We start from the raw sequence: 16,828 nt of genomic DNA, 5'->3' as shown, positions 1-16,828 counted from the left end.
CGACGACGAACGACCTCGCTAACGTTGCAAGCAGATAAATTTTTGCTTACTCACCGAATGGATTCTTAGCTATGATCGTTTGTTCCGCTTCCAGAGGTTTAGACTCTCCCTCGGCATTTACCGCGCTAACTCGGAACAGATATTCTTTGCCCGGTGTCAGTCCACTTACCTCCAGGTCTATTGAAACACAAGAAAGTTTATTCGTTTATCTGACATTACAACGATATTTCTGTATAATATGATTATAATATTAAAAATTGTACGCGTAGCGACTTTTTAAAAGAATGCCTTTCAATTACATGGTTAAAATTATAAATATATAATCTAAAATAATTATGGGACTTACTAGGTTCGGTAGATCGGCCGCAAGGCACCCAGCATCCAGTCTCTGGGTCCATTTTGTCCACTTGATAATACTCGATCGGGGTGCCGCCATCGTCTTTCGGTCTCTTCCATTTCAACTTGCATCCCTCTTTGTGAACATCCGTTACTTGAAGCGGACCTTCCGGTGGCATTGGTTTGTCCGTGACTGTGACTTGTATGGTGACGGAATCCCTTCCAGAGGAATTGGTGGCTGTGACACTGTAATCGCCGCTGTCGTCGCGCGACACGGGACGAATGCTGAATTTGGTGCTATAATCGGAATTGTCTATCTGCACTTTCCTATCGGAATGCAGAGGAATAGCTCCGTATCGCCACTCGATATGTGGTGGAGGCTCGCCGATTACATTAGCATCGAATCTCAGTAACGAACCAGCCGATAGAGTAACGTCACGCAGATTGCGCCGATCGATCTTGGGTGCCACTGTCGAAATGAAATTTATATGTAAGCCATCGCTCGATCAAGTGCCAAAAATCGATTTCACAGATGATTATTTATAGAGCGTTGGGTGCGTTATCGTTAATGATGTCTATCCGAAAATTATGTATGATATTATATTTGCGACGAGGATACTGCTTCTTTTGTCTCAGGGATACAAGGCGATGATAAGTTGGATTGTTGCCACGATCGTTGAAAGATAGATTCTTCGAGACTCGATACACTTCGTTAAATCGATAACGAGGTAACGTGAAAACGTAACGTTATTGAAAAATGTAAAGTAACGTTAGTGCATTGAAATTAATAACGAAATACTTACGATAGCGTGGTTTAGCGGTGAACGTCTTGCTGGTATCGCTAGGCTCTGACTGTCCGGCTTTGTTCACAGCTATCACGCGGAACAGATAATCGTTACCCTCGATGAGCCCGTGAACCAGACCTTTCGTGGTCGGTACTTCGATTTCCAAAGCCTTTTCCCACATTGTACTGTATTTGTCTTTCTTTTCAATGATGTAGCCGGTAATGGGTGATCCACCATCGCTGACCGGTTCTTTCCATGTAAGCTCAACCTGGTTGGCGGTCCAATCGACTGGTTCCGGCGCACCAGGAGGACTTGGTACAGCTGAAAGAAGTTGTCACTGTTAAATTTCTTGCGGGGCTCCTAAGCTCATTCGTTTGTTCGTCTGTATCATTGCAGAATGGAATGTTTAATTTACGGGCAATTAGAATCCAATAATTTCACTTACTGAATGGATCTTTCGCTACAATCGAGCTGAATGTTTCCAGTGGTTCCGATTCTCCTTCTTTGTTAAGCGCCTTCACTCTGAACTTGTATTCGTGTCCAGGTGTCAGTCCTTCCACCTTCATTTCCGGTCCTGTTGTCTTGCCGACTGGTAACCAAACACCAGTGTCTGGATCGAATTTCTCCACGAGGTATCCCTCGATGGGTTCTCCACCGTCGTCCTTTGGTTTCTTCCACTTGAGCGTGCATCCTTCTGCGTGAATATCGGACACTTCCAGTGGTCCTTCTGGTTTGGCAGGTTTAGCTGCGAAAGAACCATAGGCGTAAGTAGGTCGCGCAACTTTATACAAATTTAGATAAATATTTATTCGAGACGGTATTTATCGGAATAACGCTCGACTCTAATTCGAAACAACGAAATAAATGAACACGTACAGACAACGGTGACTTCGACTTCCGCAGTGTCGGATCCATACTGATTGACAGCTGTGATCTTATAAATGCCGCTGTCTTTTCGTTCGGGTTTGTCGTTAAAGAACTTGGTATTGTATGGAACGTTCTGTATCCTGCGGAACGTTGTTTGTTGAATGCTCTTGTTGTTGAGAACCCATGTAACATCTGGCGGTGGTTCACCGATGATTTTCACGTCGAAGTGGAATCCTTCGTTCTCGCGTACTGTGATGTCGCGTAAGTTCTTTCTGTCGATCTTAGGTGCAACTGTTGGAAGACAATCGATTAGTCGATAGTTCAGTCGAGACGATCGATAATTCAGTTTCTTATAAGTCAAACTGATCTCAATTGTACCTTCTGTTTTTAACTGAGTATGTGATTGTGATTAGCATTTAACTTTTTATACGGAATTGATCAGTGTGGCTTCTACGCAACTCGATCGATTGCATAAAAATTGGAAAAATTCTTACGTCGTCGACTCTTGGCTGTAATCGGTTTGCTGGTTTCGGATGGTTCACCGGGACCAGCAATGTTAACAGCTTTCACGCGGAACTCATACTCGACACCCTCGTCGAGATTATCGACGCGTCCTTTGCAATCAGGTCCGGTTTCGCAAGCCTTTATCCATCGTGGACTGTCTTTCTCGCGCTTCTCAATTATGTATCCAGTGATTGGAGATCCACCATCGGTTAAGGGTGGAGTCCATCTTAGGTCTATGTGATCCTTGTCCCAATCGGTTGCCTCTGGTCGACCAGGCGGCCCAGGTTCGTCTATAAAACGAATTTGGTGGTTCGTCTTCAGTCTTTTTTCTTTTTTCAATTTCGAGAATACAACGATGCGCTTTGAAACACTTCGGATTGTTTCGAAACTTAAATTTAAACGATCATTATCGAACGTCGGTAAAGAAAATCGACGTTAAAATAAAAAATACAACGAATTATAACAAATATATGATTAATATCATGAATCAATAAATGTTTGAAATACTAACCGAAGGGATTCTTAGCTACGATTCCGTGTTCAGTTTCCAAAGGTTCCGATTCGCCTTCAGCATTCACAGCGCTAACTCGGAACTTGTATTCCTGACCAGGTACCAAATTTTCCACTACCATAGTAGGTTCCTTCGTGCGTCCCACTGGAATCCACCTTCCTGTTTCCGTGTCCATTTTTTCGACCACGTAATGATCCAGCGGTGTGCCACCATCATCCAGGGGTGGATTCCATTTCAGTGTGCATCCTTCTTTGTGCACGTCGGATACTTTAAGCGGGCCTTCTGGTTTGCTAGGTTTGTCCAAGACCAAAATCTCGATCGACGCTTCATCTTTTCCAGAGCTGTTCTCTGCTTTCAGCGTCAACGTGCCAGTGTGAGCTCTGCTGGCGGACGATACCAAGAACTTGGTTTTGTAATCTTCCAATTCGATGGTCACCGCGCCAGCAGACTCCTGTTTGGCTTTGTTCAAGAACCATGTTTTCGTTGGAGGTGGTTCACCGGTAACTTTCACGTCTAATCGAATGTGAGTGCCAGCTTTGATCGTTAGATCTTTCAAGTTGGTACGATCGATCTTCGGTGCTGCGTAACGATCCTTGGCTACTAGACTGTCGCTTGGTTCACTGGGTTTGCTCTGACCACCTTTGTTCACCGCTTTCACACGGAACTGATACTTCTGTCCTTCGACGAGATCCTCGACTCTGCCTTCTGTTTTGTTTCCAGGAACTTCAGCCGCCTTCTGCCATTTGCCGTATTGATCTTTCTTTTCGATGATGTACTTCTCGATCGGCGCACCGCCATCCTTCTTTGGCGCTTTCCACTTTAGGTCTACGTGGTGCTTCGACCAATCCTTTAGATCCGGCTTGCCTGGAGCGTCTGGCTCGGCTACGGTAACACAGAAAGATTATGAAAATAGTACTGAATGGCCAGAAATTTGAAGAAGAAGGTATTGTATATCATGGTGGTACGAATTTAAGCAGAAAAGCTTCAGAATCCCCGGTATACCGAAGTTGAAATAACATTTACTTACTGTAAGGGTTCTTGGCAGTGGTTGGAATCGCCGTCTCCAATGGTTCGGATTCACCTTCGGAATTGACAGCCTTCACGCGGAACATGTAGTCTTTGCCTTCGTTGAGGCCGGTGATTTCTGCTTCTGGAGTCTTGCTCGTGCCACAAGGTACCCACCTTCCGGTATCAACGTCCATCCTTTCGATGACATAATGATCGACTGGCTCGCCACCGTCGTCGTCGGGTTTGTCCCATTTCAATTTGCATCCCTCTGCGGTCACGTCTGACACCTCGAGCGGTCCCTTTGGTTTGCCAGGTTTGCTCAATACCTGGAAGGGAAAATAATTTATCGTTTGTTCTTTTCTTTTTACAAGTTTTCTCTCTCTCTCTCTCTATCTATCTATCTATCTATCTATGTACGCTACTCAGAATTATCAGAGTAGTATCTTAACGTACCTGGAGCTCGACATCGACTTGATCGGTGCCGCTGTCGTTCTTGGCAATAACAGTGTAAGTTCCAGCATCCGATCTCTGTAATTTGCTTATAATGAAGGTGGTGTGATAGTCTTCATTTTCGATCTTAAGACGGTCCATGCTCTTAAGCACAGCGTCCTTGAGCTTCCAAGTAATGACTGGTGGTGGTTCACCTTGTATATCTGCTTCGATTCGTAACATTTGTCCCGTTCGCATAATCTTCTTCTGTAGGTTTTTGCGGTCGATACGTGGTGCCACTTTACGCGATGAAAAAGAAAAAGAATTTATCAGTATCAGACAATATATACGAAATTTGATAGGAAAGAGGAGGCGTGTAATTCTTAAACAGATTCCACGAGAACACAAGCTTCTACGAACTTCCTTGAATGAGTTTAGCCGTGAAACAATATACTATGACCTATACACTTACAGAATCGCGGCTTAGCCACAACGCTCTTCGAGGTATCGCTGGGTTCACCGGGTCCGGCTCTATTGACAGCAACTACTCTGAACTCGTATTCGTGACCTTCCTGGATGCCATCGGTGACCTTGGCAGTAGTGCGATCTCCAAGAACATTAGCAACGTCTATCCATTGCCTTCCTTCTTTGTCTCTCATCTGCACAATATATTTCTCAATTGGAGCACCGCCGTCGTCTTTCGGTGCTGTCCATTCAAGGTCAACGAAGTCCTTGTCCCAGTTTCTGATTTCTGGACGACCAGGTTTGCCAGGCTCGTCGAACGGATTTTTAGCTATGATAGACTTGTCCGCTTCCAAGTCGTCGGATTCACCTTCGCGATTTACCGCTTTCACACGGAATTTGTACGGCTTGCCTTCCTGGAGTCCGGTTACCGTAACTTCCGGTTCCACGGATTTCGCACAAGGAATCCATTGTCCGGTAAGAGGATCCAACTTCTCGATCTCATAGTATTCGACTGGCACACCGCCGTCGTCGTCGGGTTTCTCCCATTTCAATTTGCAACCGTGTTTATTCACGTCGGAGATTTCGAGAGGACCCTGTAACGCAAAATAGTAATTCTTCACTGGCTAGAAGTCTTACAATTTTTAAAGAATATAACTTATTTTCGAAAGAGTCTGATTCTTTAAATTTAGAATTATGCTTTACTATCGAATTCGTGTAGGGTTACAGCTAAATAAAATAATAACTCTAATAAATAATAACTCTAAATAAGGGGTTTTCATTGAATGAATTCGAATGTTACTTATTACGATGCCGAATTATTGTGATTTCAATAATGCCAGATAGGTATTCGTAGTTCTAATAATTTCTACGAAATTGTATCCCAAATTGTTACTTTATACCCTGCTATGCAAACAGGGGATGGGAATGTAGAAACGTTTTCAATAAAATACGTACTTTTGGTTTGCTTGGTTTACCGATGACGATTATTTCGACATCGGCACTGTCCTCGCCTACTTCGTTCTTTGCTTTAATTACGTATTTTCCGGTATGAGCCCTCTTAGTCTTTAGGATGAAGAATTTGCTATTGTAGTCAATGTTGTCGATACGGATCGTATCGTCCGACTTAAGTTCTTTCTCTTTAAAGTACCAAGTTACATTTGGTGGTGGCTCACCAATGATATTCACGTCCAAGGTTACGGTGAGACCAACTTTTACAGTTATCGGTTGCAAATTGGTGCGATCGATGAATGGTTTCACTGTAACAGGACGAAACGAAATTTTAGTTATTGCTCGATTAACTCATCGATTAGCAATTCCTGTTCCGTGATGTTTTTTATTATGTTAATTATTATATGTATAATTCCATAGATTCTAAGCGATCTTTAGCATTTTTGATATCAGCAAAAATAATGCGTAATGGTAATTATTATATTTTCCTCAGATAAGTTTAGATTCAAGTGGAATTTTACTATAATCGTAAAATATTTAATTCGAATAATATTAATGTTATACTCACGCCAACGAGCCTTAGCAGTGTGAGGATTGGTAGCCTCGCTAGGTTCACCAGGACCGGCCTTATTTACTGCTCGAACTCTGAACTGATATTGATTTCCTTCCTCTAGTCGGGTCACTGTTCCTGTACAAACTGGACCATCGACCTCTGCAGCCTTTACAAAGGCGGTACCAAACTTGTCTTTCATTTCGATTATGTATCCTGTGATAGGTGCACCGCCGTCTCGAATTGGCGGCTCCCACTTCAGTTTCACCATGTTCTCGGCCCAATCGATGATCTCTGGTAGACCAGGCGGAGCAGGTGGATCTGAAGGTTCAAGTTTAAGCGTTGTTACGACGCATATTTTAGAAAGCTAATTACCTAATTTTAACAATTAAAAACACGATCGAAACCCAGAGAAGAAATAAACACGTTATCTAATCACCGTGAGAAATTAAAATCTAAAATTTTCCAAGTAATTCTTCATACCATAAGGATTTTTAGCGACGATGGGAACATCTGTCTGCAAAGGTTCGGATTCTCCTTCCTCGTTTACAGCCTTGACGCGGAATTCGTATCTCTTTCCAGGTTCCAAACCGGTAAGAGTGAGCTCTGTTTTTTCAGGATCAACCATCCCAGCGGATACCCATCGACCTGTAGTTGTATCCATTTTCTCCACCAAGTAATTAGACAGTGGCAAACCACCGTCGTCTCTCGGTTTGTTCCACTTTAATTTGCATCCCTCCTTGTGAATATCTGTCACTTCCAACGGACCTTCTGGTTTTCCAGGCTTATCAAGAATCATAATTTCAACGTCAGCCTCGTCCTGTCCGGAATCGTTCACAGCTTTGATGGTGTATTTGCCACTGAGCTTGCGACTAGTGTTGGTCAACTGAATCTTTGTCAGGTAATCTTCGTTATCGATTTTCACGTTGGCTCCGGTTTGCAGCTCTGCACCACCGAAACTCCAGGTGACGGTTGGTGGTGGTTCACCTTCGATGTCGACTTCCAGTTTCACCGTTTGGCCGGCTCTCACTTTGATCGTTTGCAATTTGTCACGGTTGATGTGTGGTTTCACTGAAAATCGAAAATTAAATAGTAACATCTCCGAATCGATTGCAATGAGCAGTTTGCAAATGCAAATATTCAAAATATATTAGCAATGTGTTGAATTTAAGTTTAATGTATCGAACGATATCTATAATACATGTGCAGATATATAAATGCGATATGAGAATAATTGTTATACATTTGCAGAATCATTGGCAATCTAATTAAGAAATTAGATTTATCAATAAAAACATTGCTGAAAGATACTCACAGAATCGCGCCTTTGCAACATGTGGCTTGGTTGAGTCGCTTGGTTCGGATGGTCCAGCTTTGTTAACGGCACGCACACGGAATTGATAAACAGAGCCCTTTTTAAGGCCTGTGACGCGCCCCTTTGGTTGCGGTGATTGAGTTACCGTAGCTTCTACCCAATTTGTCGATGGTTTCTCTTTCATTTCTATTATGTAACCCGTAATAGGTGCACCTCCCGTATCTTTTGGCGGTTCCCATTTCAGATCGACACGATCCACGTCCCAATCTTCCAACTCTGGTACACCAGGCTTACTAGATACGTCTAAAAATTGTTCGGATGATTAATTTTTTTCTCATTCGTTTAAAAATACCCTATGAATGTCTACTATGTCAGAATGTTGATGATACTTTGGTTGGTTTGTGTTAACAATGCACGCATTTTATTAGAATATATGAATATACTAATAACAAATGAAAGATGATAAATCTACAGCATTGTGTGAAATGTGAAGTATAAAGGTCTTACCATAAGGATTCTTTGCAAGGGTCGTGCTATCAGTGACCAATGGTTCCGATTCGCCTTCTTCGTTAACTGCTTTCACTCGGAATTCATATTCGTGACCTTCTTGGAGGCCTTTAACGTCCATTTCGGTATCTGAAGTGCGTCCAACCGGGATCCATCTTCCGGTGGATTTGTCCAGTTTCTCCACTACATACCCAGTAATAGGTTTACCACCATCGTCTTCTGGTTTTCCCCATTTCAATTTGCAACCGCTCTTTGTGACATCGGACACTTTCAGAGGACCCTCTGGTTTTCCAGGAGACGCTATTAACATTTATAGTCACGTATATTATGCGTTAGATATTATCAAGTATTGCCATATAAATAGATACTATCATTCCTTAAAGAGAAAGATTATTGCGTTGTAAGTAATATGCTAGAGTCCCTGAATAGTGTATTACTGAATTCTGGTAGCTGGTATTACTTATCTTCCAGCAATTTAGATTATTTTCTACTGATTAATAATTTAAGTTACTTAGTACTGGTGAGCACTGGTGAATTACTAAAACTAGTAGCGTGTCCAAATCATTACTGATGAAATACAATCATTAGTTTTGGATACTTCTTCGGTATATTTTTTGTCAGTTCTCAATAATTTTCTTCTATAAGGAATGTTCCATAAAATTGCATCGTTAATGATCGAACATCAAAGTTAAACTTACAAAGTATGGTAATTTCGACCTCGGCTTCGTCTTCACCGTGTGCGTTTACAGCCTTGATCTTCCACACTCCAGTATTTTTACGTACGCTATCGGTAATACTAAGTTTCGTGTTGTAATCGACATTGACGATTTCGATATTTTCACCAGTTTTAACTTCTTGGTTCTTGTGATACCAGGTGATTTCTGGAGGTGGTTCACCGCGAACGTCCACGTCGTATTTGATTGGTTTGCCAGCTCGTACGGTGATAGGCTTCAAGTTTGTACGATCGATTCTTGGTTTCACTATTACAAAAGAAAACGAAGATTCGATGTAAGGTTTGGAAGAATTACATATCACAAAGTATAGTATCAAATAGGAATGGAATACTTACGGGATTTGTGTTTGCATATCTGCATCTTCGAGGCGTCTGATGGCGGAGATGGTCCGGCTTTGTTTACAGCAATAATCCTGAATTGATATTCTCCTCGCTCCTTCAGATCGCCTACCTTCGCCTCCAGTTGACTTCCAGGTACCTCCATCGCTTTTTCCCAGTCTGGTTTATAACGATCTTTCTTCTCGATAATATACTTCTCGATCGGTGCACCACCATCGAAATCCGGAGCAGTCCATTTCAAACTTATGGACTCATTGTCGTAGTCGGTTATCTCAGGTGTTCCAGGTTTATGTGGTTCGTCTAGAAATTATCAGCAGAAATTGGTATGAAAGATTTGGCGATCCATTATACGTTCTGATCATTCTACTGTTCTTTTACTGTCAGATCTCAAAGATATAGCAAAGAAAATATAAATATCACTGTGTTTTTCATTTTCATCGTTTTCATCATGTTTTGCCCACGAATTTATATTAAAATTAATTATTCTTGTTTCTCCTATATTTTCTCTCTTTTAAAATATAAGAATTTCAAAAATATAATCAAGACATATCGATATAGTACTTGTACTCTGCGTTTCGCTTTGAATCGCAGCTTTCATGCCTACCATATGGATTTCTGGCGATGATCGGACGTTCGCTCTCAAGTGGTTCGGAATCACCTTCGTCGTTGACAGCTGTAACGCGGAATTTGTACTCGCCTCCTGGATTTAATCCAGTCACCTCGAATTCCGTATTCGGTGCATTGCCTGGAATTTTTCCCACTCTGACCCATTTGCCAGTTTTCGTGTCCAATTTTTCGATCTCGTATTCTTTGATCGGGACACCGCCATCGTCTTCTGGTTTCTCCCATTTCACCTTGGCCGAGGTTGCTGTAATGTCCGTCACTTCTAACGGACCCTTCGGTGCTTCTGGCTTGCCTGCGTAACAAAAGCAACTCTATTAACTCTCCTGTGGACACTCGGCTACACATCTACAAATTTTCTTCACGATCTCTTATGTTCTTGCCAAAATAATCAAGAACTGAATAAGATAATTAAATAAGAAGTTCTAATAGAATATAACTGTATTTTAAGAATAATCGAAACTTACCGAGAACTGTAAGTTCGACAGTCTCTTCGTCCGTTCCGTTAGCGTTCTCCACTTTGAGAGTGTATTTTCCGGTGTCTTTGCGCATCGCGTTCACGATCGTAAAGTCTGTGTGATAATCGACGTTATCGATCTTGATGCGTTCCGTGTTGGTTAGAGGGATGTTATCCCTCCAAATCCATTTAATTTCTGGTGGTGGCTCTCCGGTGATGTCCACAGACCATTTGTGCGTACGACCCGCCTTGATGATTACGGATTTGAAGTTGGTTCTGTCGATTCTTGGTTTAACTAAAATTCGATGATAAAATTTAATAATAAAATTAAGGTAAATTGACCGAAACGTCCGAATACTTATGAACAGCGTTTGTACATTGAAAACGAACTTACGGTTCTTGTGTTTGCAGAGGTGGTTGTCGGTAGGTTCGCTGGGTTCACTCGCGCCTGCTTTATTATGAGCACGAACTCGGAATTGGTAAATCATTTTCTCTTTCAGGCCTTCGACCTTCACTTCCGGAGTGGCGTCAGCGGTTTTCGTTACCTCGACCCAATCCACCGCAAATTTGTCTTTCATCTCAACGGTGTAGTGAGTGATTGGTCTGCCACCGTCGCTCTCAGGCTTCTGCCATTTCAAGGATACGCTAACGTTGTCGTAATCGAAGATTTCTGGTTTGCCAGGTTTGCTGGGCTCATCTAACGGAAACCAAGAGTTAAAGTTAAAGAATTGCAAACATTAAAGATTCGAGACTGTAATATCATAACGTAAACGAGCTTCCAGGTGTAAACCACGTCATAAAAAGAAAAACGGAGGTTGATCCACGTGTTGATCGGTGTAGTTATGGAAAGCTTGAAGGCGATAAGACACGCAAAATGCGCCTAACGTGCAAAAATATACGAAGATCACAGGAGGAAAAGACGACAAGTACGTTTTTTAACGCATTTTCCATAAAACTGTGATTTACACTCGAGAAAGCTTTGATTATAAAAGCTACGAACATCGTTGACTCCTCGTAAGCTATTAATGATTCTATTTACCATATGGATTCTTGGCAAGAATAGCTTCGTCGACTTCCAGTGGCTCGGATTCACCTTCCTTGTTCACAGCTTTCACGCGGAATTTGTATTTCTTCTTCGGAGTCAAGCCACCGAAGGTGAAGGAGTAATCGTTTGGTCCGACTTCTCCGGCAGGGATCCATCGTCCAGTGTCCATATCCATCTTTTCCAAAACGTAACCGGTAATATCGGTACCGCCATTGTCTTCCGGCTTTTGCCACTTCACTGTTATGTGATCGGATCGGACTTCTTCCACTTTCAGCGGACCAGTTGGTTTCGACGGCTTGTCTGCAGAAAGAGAAAGAAACGATTTGCAAAAGGTTCTCACGGTATCAAGCGGTTCGTCGACGAACACATAGGATGGAATAATTTACTATTTTACTTTGTAACTTCCTTAGAAGCATTTTCTAAAGAATCTTAACAATTTATGCGATAGCGAAAAGGATGACCGGAAGTTCTGAGCCATTGAATTTATATCCTAGTTCAGTAAGCTATAGACAAGTCAAAAGACATGACAGAGTAAAAAGGAAAGAAACAGAAACTTACCGAGTACAACAACGTCACCGACGCTCTCGCAGGTTCCAGAGCTGTTGGTCAGAACCAGCTTGTATTTGCCTGAATCTGGTCTAGTCGTTTTTCTAACAGTAAGCACCGTGTTCCTTTCATATTTATCGATCGTGATTCTTTCCGCTGCATCTTGAACAATTTCTTTTTGTCCAAGGAACCAATGGACTTCCGGCTCGGGTTCACCGGCATATTTAATATCGTATTTGATAACTTGTCCTTTCTTTATGATGAGATTGGTCAAACCATCGCCAACGATGTACGGTTTGACGAATCGAGATTTGGCGATAATTGGTTTCGTAGCGTCTGAAGGTGCACCAGGTCCGGCCTTGTTCACGGCTCTGATTCTGAATTCGTATTGGGTGCCTTCCTTCAGACCGTCGATGGTAGCTGCTGTTACGTCTCCTTCGATTTCTTTGCCCTTCACCCATTCTTTACCGAACTTCTCTTTGTACTCGATTATGTAGCCCGTGATCGGTGCTCCGCCATCGCTTTCTGGTTTCGTCCACTTCAAGTCGGCGTGATCTTTGTCCCAGTCCACCACCTCCACGTCCGTCGGTTTACCTGGCTCGTCTGTTAACAAGAATTACTTTTCTCATAATTTCGCCAGGACCATATTTTTTTGCTTATTTATACTTGAAAAATTTTGTTTGGAAAGTATAGCAATTTCAAGAAATTCTAGTTTAGAAAATGTTTAAAAATTTTAACTTAACGCGTTCACCATGGCGCCGATTTCGAGTAACTGTGCGTTCGCAATGCGAACGTATAATTAATTTTGTACTAAACGTAATTTTATTCCGTGATCAGATCTACGTTGAGCGTATTAACCCGTAACTGGTTTGATGATCGTTTTACCACGTAGACAGAAATATTCAGGAATTTACAAAAGGTGATATCGTGAGACACGCACATCAAGTTATACATTTATCGACAATACAACACTTCACGACGTATATTCTCAAAATCACCACAAAGACGATAATTCCTAGCGTTACATAGATTCCGCCTGTCCAGTTACGGATTTAAAGTAAACTATTTCATACGTACCCCATGGATCTTTCGCGAGTACTGGTTTGGCGAACATCGCGGGTTCGCTGGAGCCAAGTTTGTTCACCGCTCTGATACGGAATTTGTATTCTTTTTTCGCTACAAGGTCTTTGACTTTGTAAACGCATTTCTCGCCAGGCATAACTTCGCCGACACTGTCCCATTGTGCCTTCTTGCTGAGGTCGAGACGTTCGATCACGTATTGCGTGATCGGTGATCCACCGTCGTCTTTCGATGGTTTGAAAGACACCACGCAAGAGTCTTGGAAGATCTCGGTAACGTCAACGTCCGTAGGCGGAGCTGGCACATCTAAACGAGGTTTGAACGATTAAGTTAGTTACAACGAATGGCACGGTTATTGTTCGTCGCTGGGAGAGAGGCGAGTGAAACGGTACACCGAAGTTGAGAGCGACGGCCTGCAAAGTTTTCAGGGAGAAAACGATAGAAGACACTGTAGGAAGTCGAGAAATTAGGTTCCTCTTTTTATACAGATTGGAGAATGAAGAAACGAGTAAGAATCAATCTTGCAAAATTAAAAATTTGTGTATCATATTCCATTGTTTTAGCGTACGGTGAAAAGTGTTTTAGTGGACAGTAAAATAACTTTACAAAAAACAAATAGAACACGTCTGAGCAATAGTACTGGTGTTGGGATAGAAATGATCGATCAAATGTCGGTTTACCTTGCATATTAATATTCACATCACGGACTTCCTCTCCTTGGCTGTTGCCAATCTTTACTTGATAAATTCCAGATTGGTCATGAGAAGGTTTCTTGATCTTGAACGTGATCTTGTCTTCGCCTACAACTATTTCTACATCCTTCAACGGCAATGGTTTGCCGTCTTTCATCAGTTTAGCTTCTACCTGGCTCTGTTTCGTTCCTTCGACTATGGACAAGAATAATAGTTTTAGAAGACGATCGCTTCGACGAATGAACATCGATATAAATTAACATGATAAAAATTAGCATTTCCTAATCATAGCAAATGGGGTTCAAGTAGCAATAAATTATTCCTCACGATCTCGGTTTCTAATTACTTACGAGTATACGTGTGTACATGTATACGCGTGTTTCGAAAGGATTAAATCAACTCGTAACAAGAAAAGAACGAAACTTACTCTTGTAAGGAACAACGAACACAAGCGGTTGGCTGCAAGGACCTTCGACCTTATCGGGAATTTCAACGATCGGTTTACTCTCGCCCTTCTTCACCGTCAGTTTACAGCTGCTCGTTAACTGTCCGCTCTCACATGTAATTTCACCATCATCGCTCATTTCTAGTCTATTGAAGATTAGTTGATGCTTGCCACCACCCAAGTTCTTGATCTCGATCCTCTCACTGGGTTCGATCTTTTGGCCATTAAACAAGAAGATGGCAGGTGCGGTCTGATCTTGAAGTTCCACATCTAGTACCAATTTTTCTCTTTCCACTGCCACCGTGTCCTTCAACTTCTTGTTGAATCGGTTCGCATCTGAGGAGTTTGGTTATTAAATTAACGTAACATCCGATCGATAGATCTTATACGATCTTTCCGGTGCTAGGTCAACTTACAGTTTATAACTATTTCGGCTTCAGTCTTGTCAGCGTTGCTCACGCACGAGTATTGACCGGCATCTGTGACTTTTACGTCCTTGATGATGAGCTTCCTCTTTCTGCCCTCTTCCTTGATCTGTACCCTGTACGATATTAATAGTATCTGTATTAAAATTCTACGTTTATGAGCAGCAAAACAACGAAGACTAATACGTGTATTTAATTTATGTTAATTCTACAGTTCGATCTTAATGTTGTTAATTAACTAAGGGATAAACGTCCTTGTACTTGCTCTGGGTAAAATTAGTTTTAAATTTTACCACGTTGTATCTTTCTTGCGAAAAGATCAGAAATTACACAATGTCTACGTTCACATATATTGTCAGTATAATTTTTTAATCAGCATTCATTGTTGGTATAATAATTGATACGCGAGATGTTTGCTCTGCAGCTCGAAGGAATTCGATTTTGAAAGGATCGAGGAGATCGAATCTCAAACGACGTCATTACCTCTTGTCAGGTACAATCTCCTGGTCACCTCTGAACCATTTCACTTCGCCACCAGCGTCATCCAACTCGCAGACGAGCGTTAACGTTTCCTTTTCTACGATCTGCTGGGACTTGAGCACCTTTACGAACTTATAAGGATACTCTGCATGGAAGAAGGGATATTTTAGAATTTGCAAACATCGTCGATCACCAGAGTTTATAAAATATCTAGGATAACGTTTTCCTAGATTGAAACATACCAACTATAGTTAGAACCGTTTCAGTCTTGTCGGTTTGTTTGTTAATCTTACAAATGTACTCGCCGCTATCTTCAAGCGTAGCGCTCTTTATGGTTAATCGACAAACGCCGTTCATGTCCTTCGACATACTGTACGTATCGCCCTCCTAGAGATATTAATTAATCGTTTTTTTTTTTTTATGTATTTTGTATTTTCAATTGTACGATGTACGAGAAATGAAATTGTAATCTTAAAAGCTTCACCTCCAACTTCGTTTTTCCTTTGTACCACGAAACTTGGGCGAGGTTGGAGCTAACTGTACATTCCATGTAAACTTCATGCTTAGTGTAACCACTTGTTTTCTTAGCCAGTGGTTTCGTGAATGTGTAAGTTGGGTCTGGTTCTGTGTAACAATAAATCAGTAGCTCGATATATTCTAGCCAAGATGATATATTGTGACATATATAGTGATATATAGTCCGAGTCTATAATCGAATCTATGGTAGATAGAATGTTAATAAAAAAAAGGAGAAAAAAAGAAAGAATAGAAAATATAGAAAGGACAAAGAGCAGGACAACGACTTAACAAATTTAAAAACAAATACAAATTTAAAAAAAAGACCAAACTCTGTCCTCTTATTTGGTTTTGGAACAAGTATCGCTACGTATACTACTAGTCCTTGTACACAGTTCGCGAAAATCCATCGAATCGTACTAACCTTCAACGTTGAGGAAAGCTGTGCTGGAGATACCTGAAATTTCAATTTTATACTTCCCGGTATCCTCGACCTTGGGATTCATAATAATCAGTTGATAACAATCTTCCTCGTTCTTGAACTTGTATTTCGACGAAGGGAACAGTTCCTAAATAAGACAAGCAAATTTCTTTAAAAATTTCCGAATAAACCTTTCAATTAATATCTATTTTATTATTTGCCAATTAATTATTTAATAATAATTAGGTGCAAGATGATCATAGCGGTGTAGGCTAGTTCAATACCATTTTTCATAGAACGTTATTATATTGTAAACGGTTAGAAGGAACTGATTGAATATTGATTGTAGGAGAATAAAGTTGCAACTTAATTCGCCAGCAAACTAAAACGACGACGTTCGTAAGAATCAAAGTACGCGTCGAAATTCAAATTCTTCAAATTTTGACCGAAACCGCTATGATGTTGAAACACCCAATCGATAGACAAATATAACAGACTTATAGCTGTCGGAATAAATAGATAAAAAGAAAGAAGAGACTTACGTCCTTTCGGAAGAACCATTTTGGTTTGCAGTTCGGTTTCGAGAAGTTCGCCTCGAAGACCACCTTCTTGTCTTTGCCTTCCTTGGCATATTGGTCCACCAGTGGTTTGAGGAAACTTTCCTGTTTCTGTGAATACGAAAATTCTGTTAGCGAAGGACTCCTCGTTAAGAAATTTCCATCAGATCTAAGAACACCGCCAAGAACGACAACGTTGCTGGGCATACAAGGAAGATGAAGAGTCAAAACGTTTAAAAAAAAGAA

General features: G+C 41.4%; 1 protein-coding gene across 1 annotated transcript in view; it reads right to left on the bottom strand.

Annotated features, from left to right (window-relative positions):
* LOC117237692 (twitchin) overlaps window positions 1-16,828 on the bottom strand; it is a 77,671-nt gene that overhangs the window by 19,220 nt on the left and 41,623 nt on the right. The window contains exons 62-92 of the mRNA XM_033501961.1: window positions 16,568-16,693; window positions 16,029-16,173; window positions 15,573-15,712; window positions 15,331-15,475; window positions 15,092-15,233; window positions 14,600-14,724; window positions 14,166-14,519; window positions 13,727-13,933; window positions 13,044-13,352; window positions 11,979-12,569; window positions 11,415-11,720; window positions 10,770-11,072; window positions 10,386-10,670; window positions 9,902-10,213; window positions 9,295-9,597; window positions 8,924-9,205; window positions 8,226-8,525; window positions 7,719-8,021; window positions 6,887-7,474; window positions 6,422-6,724; window positions 5,860-6,161; window positions 4,913-5,498; window positions 4,465-4,739; window positions 4,031-4,337; window positions 3,004-3,885; window positions 2,483-2,782; window positions 1,998-2,279; window positions 1,567-1,866; window positions 1,140-1,442; window positions 347-805; window positions 55-177 (exon numbers count right to left, since the gene is read on the bottom strand). Coding sequence (XP_033357852.1) covers window positions 55-177; window positions 347-805; window positions 1,140-1,442; window positions 1,567-1,866; window positions 1,998-2,279; window positions 2,483-2,782; window positions 3,004-3,885; window positions 4,031-4,337; window positions 4,465-4,739; window positions 4,913-5,498; window positions 5,860-6,161; window positions 6,422-6,724; window positions 6,887-7,474; window positions 7,719-8,021; window positions 8,226-8,525; window positions 8,924-9,205; window positions 9,295-9,597; window positions 9,902-10,213; window positions 10,386-10,670; window positions 10,770-11,072; window positions 11,415-11,720; window positions 11,979-12,569; window positions 13,044-13,352; window positions 13,727-13,933; window positions 14,166-14,519; window positions 14,600-14,724; window positions 15,092-15,233; window positions 15,331-15,475; window positions 15,573-15,712; window positions 16,029-16,173; window positions 16,568-16,693 — 9,688 coding nt within the window. The remainder of the gene's footprint in view (window positions 1-54; window positions 178-346; window positions 806-1,139; window positions 1,443-1,566; window positions 1,867-1,997; window positions 2,280-2,482; window positions 2,783-3,003; window positions 3,886-4,030; window positions 4,338-4,464; window positions 4,740-4,912; window positions 5,499-5,859; window positions 6,162-6,421; window positions 6,725-6,886; window positions 7,475-7,718; window positions 8,022-8,225; window positions 8,526-8,923; window positions 9,206-9,294; window positions 9,598-9,901; window positions 10,214-10,385; window positions 10,671-10,769; window positions 11,073-11,414; window positions 11,721-11,978; window positions 12,570-13,043; window positions 13,353-13,726; window positions 13,934-14,165; window positions 14,520-14,599; window positions 14,725-15,091; window positions 15,234-15,330; window positions 15,476-15,572; window positions 15,713-16,028; window positions 16,174-16,567; window positions 16,694-16,828) is intronic.

Source organism: Bombus vosnesenskii, unplaced genomic scaffold (genome assembly GCF_011952255.1).
Source record: "Bombus vosnesenskii isolate JDL3184/JDL3185 unplaced genomic scaffold, Bvos_JDL3184-5_v1.1 scf7180000013397, whole genome shotgun sequence".
Taxonomy (NCBI): Eukaryota; Metazoa; Arthropoda; class Insecta; order Hymenoptera; family Apidae; genus Bombus; species Bombus vosnesenskii.
Note: the sequence above shows the minus strand (reverse complement) of the source record. Positions and strands in the feature narration are given on the sequence as shown.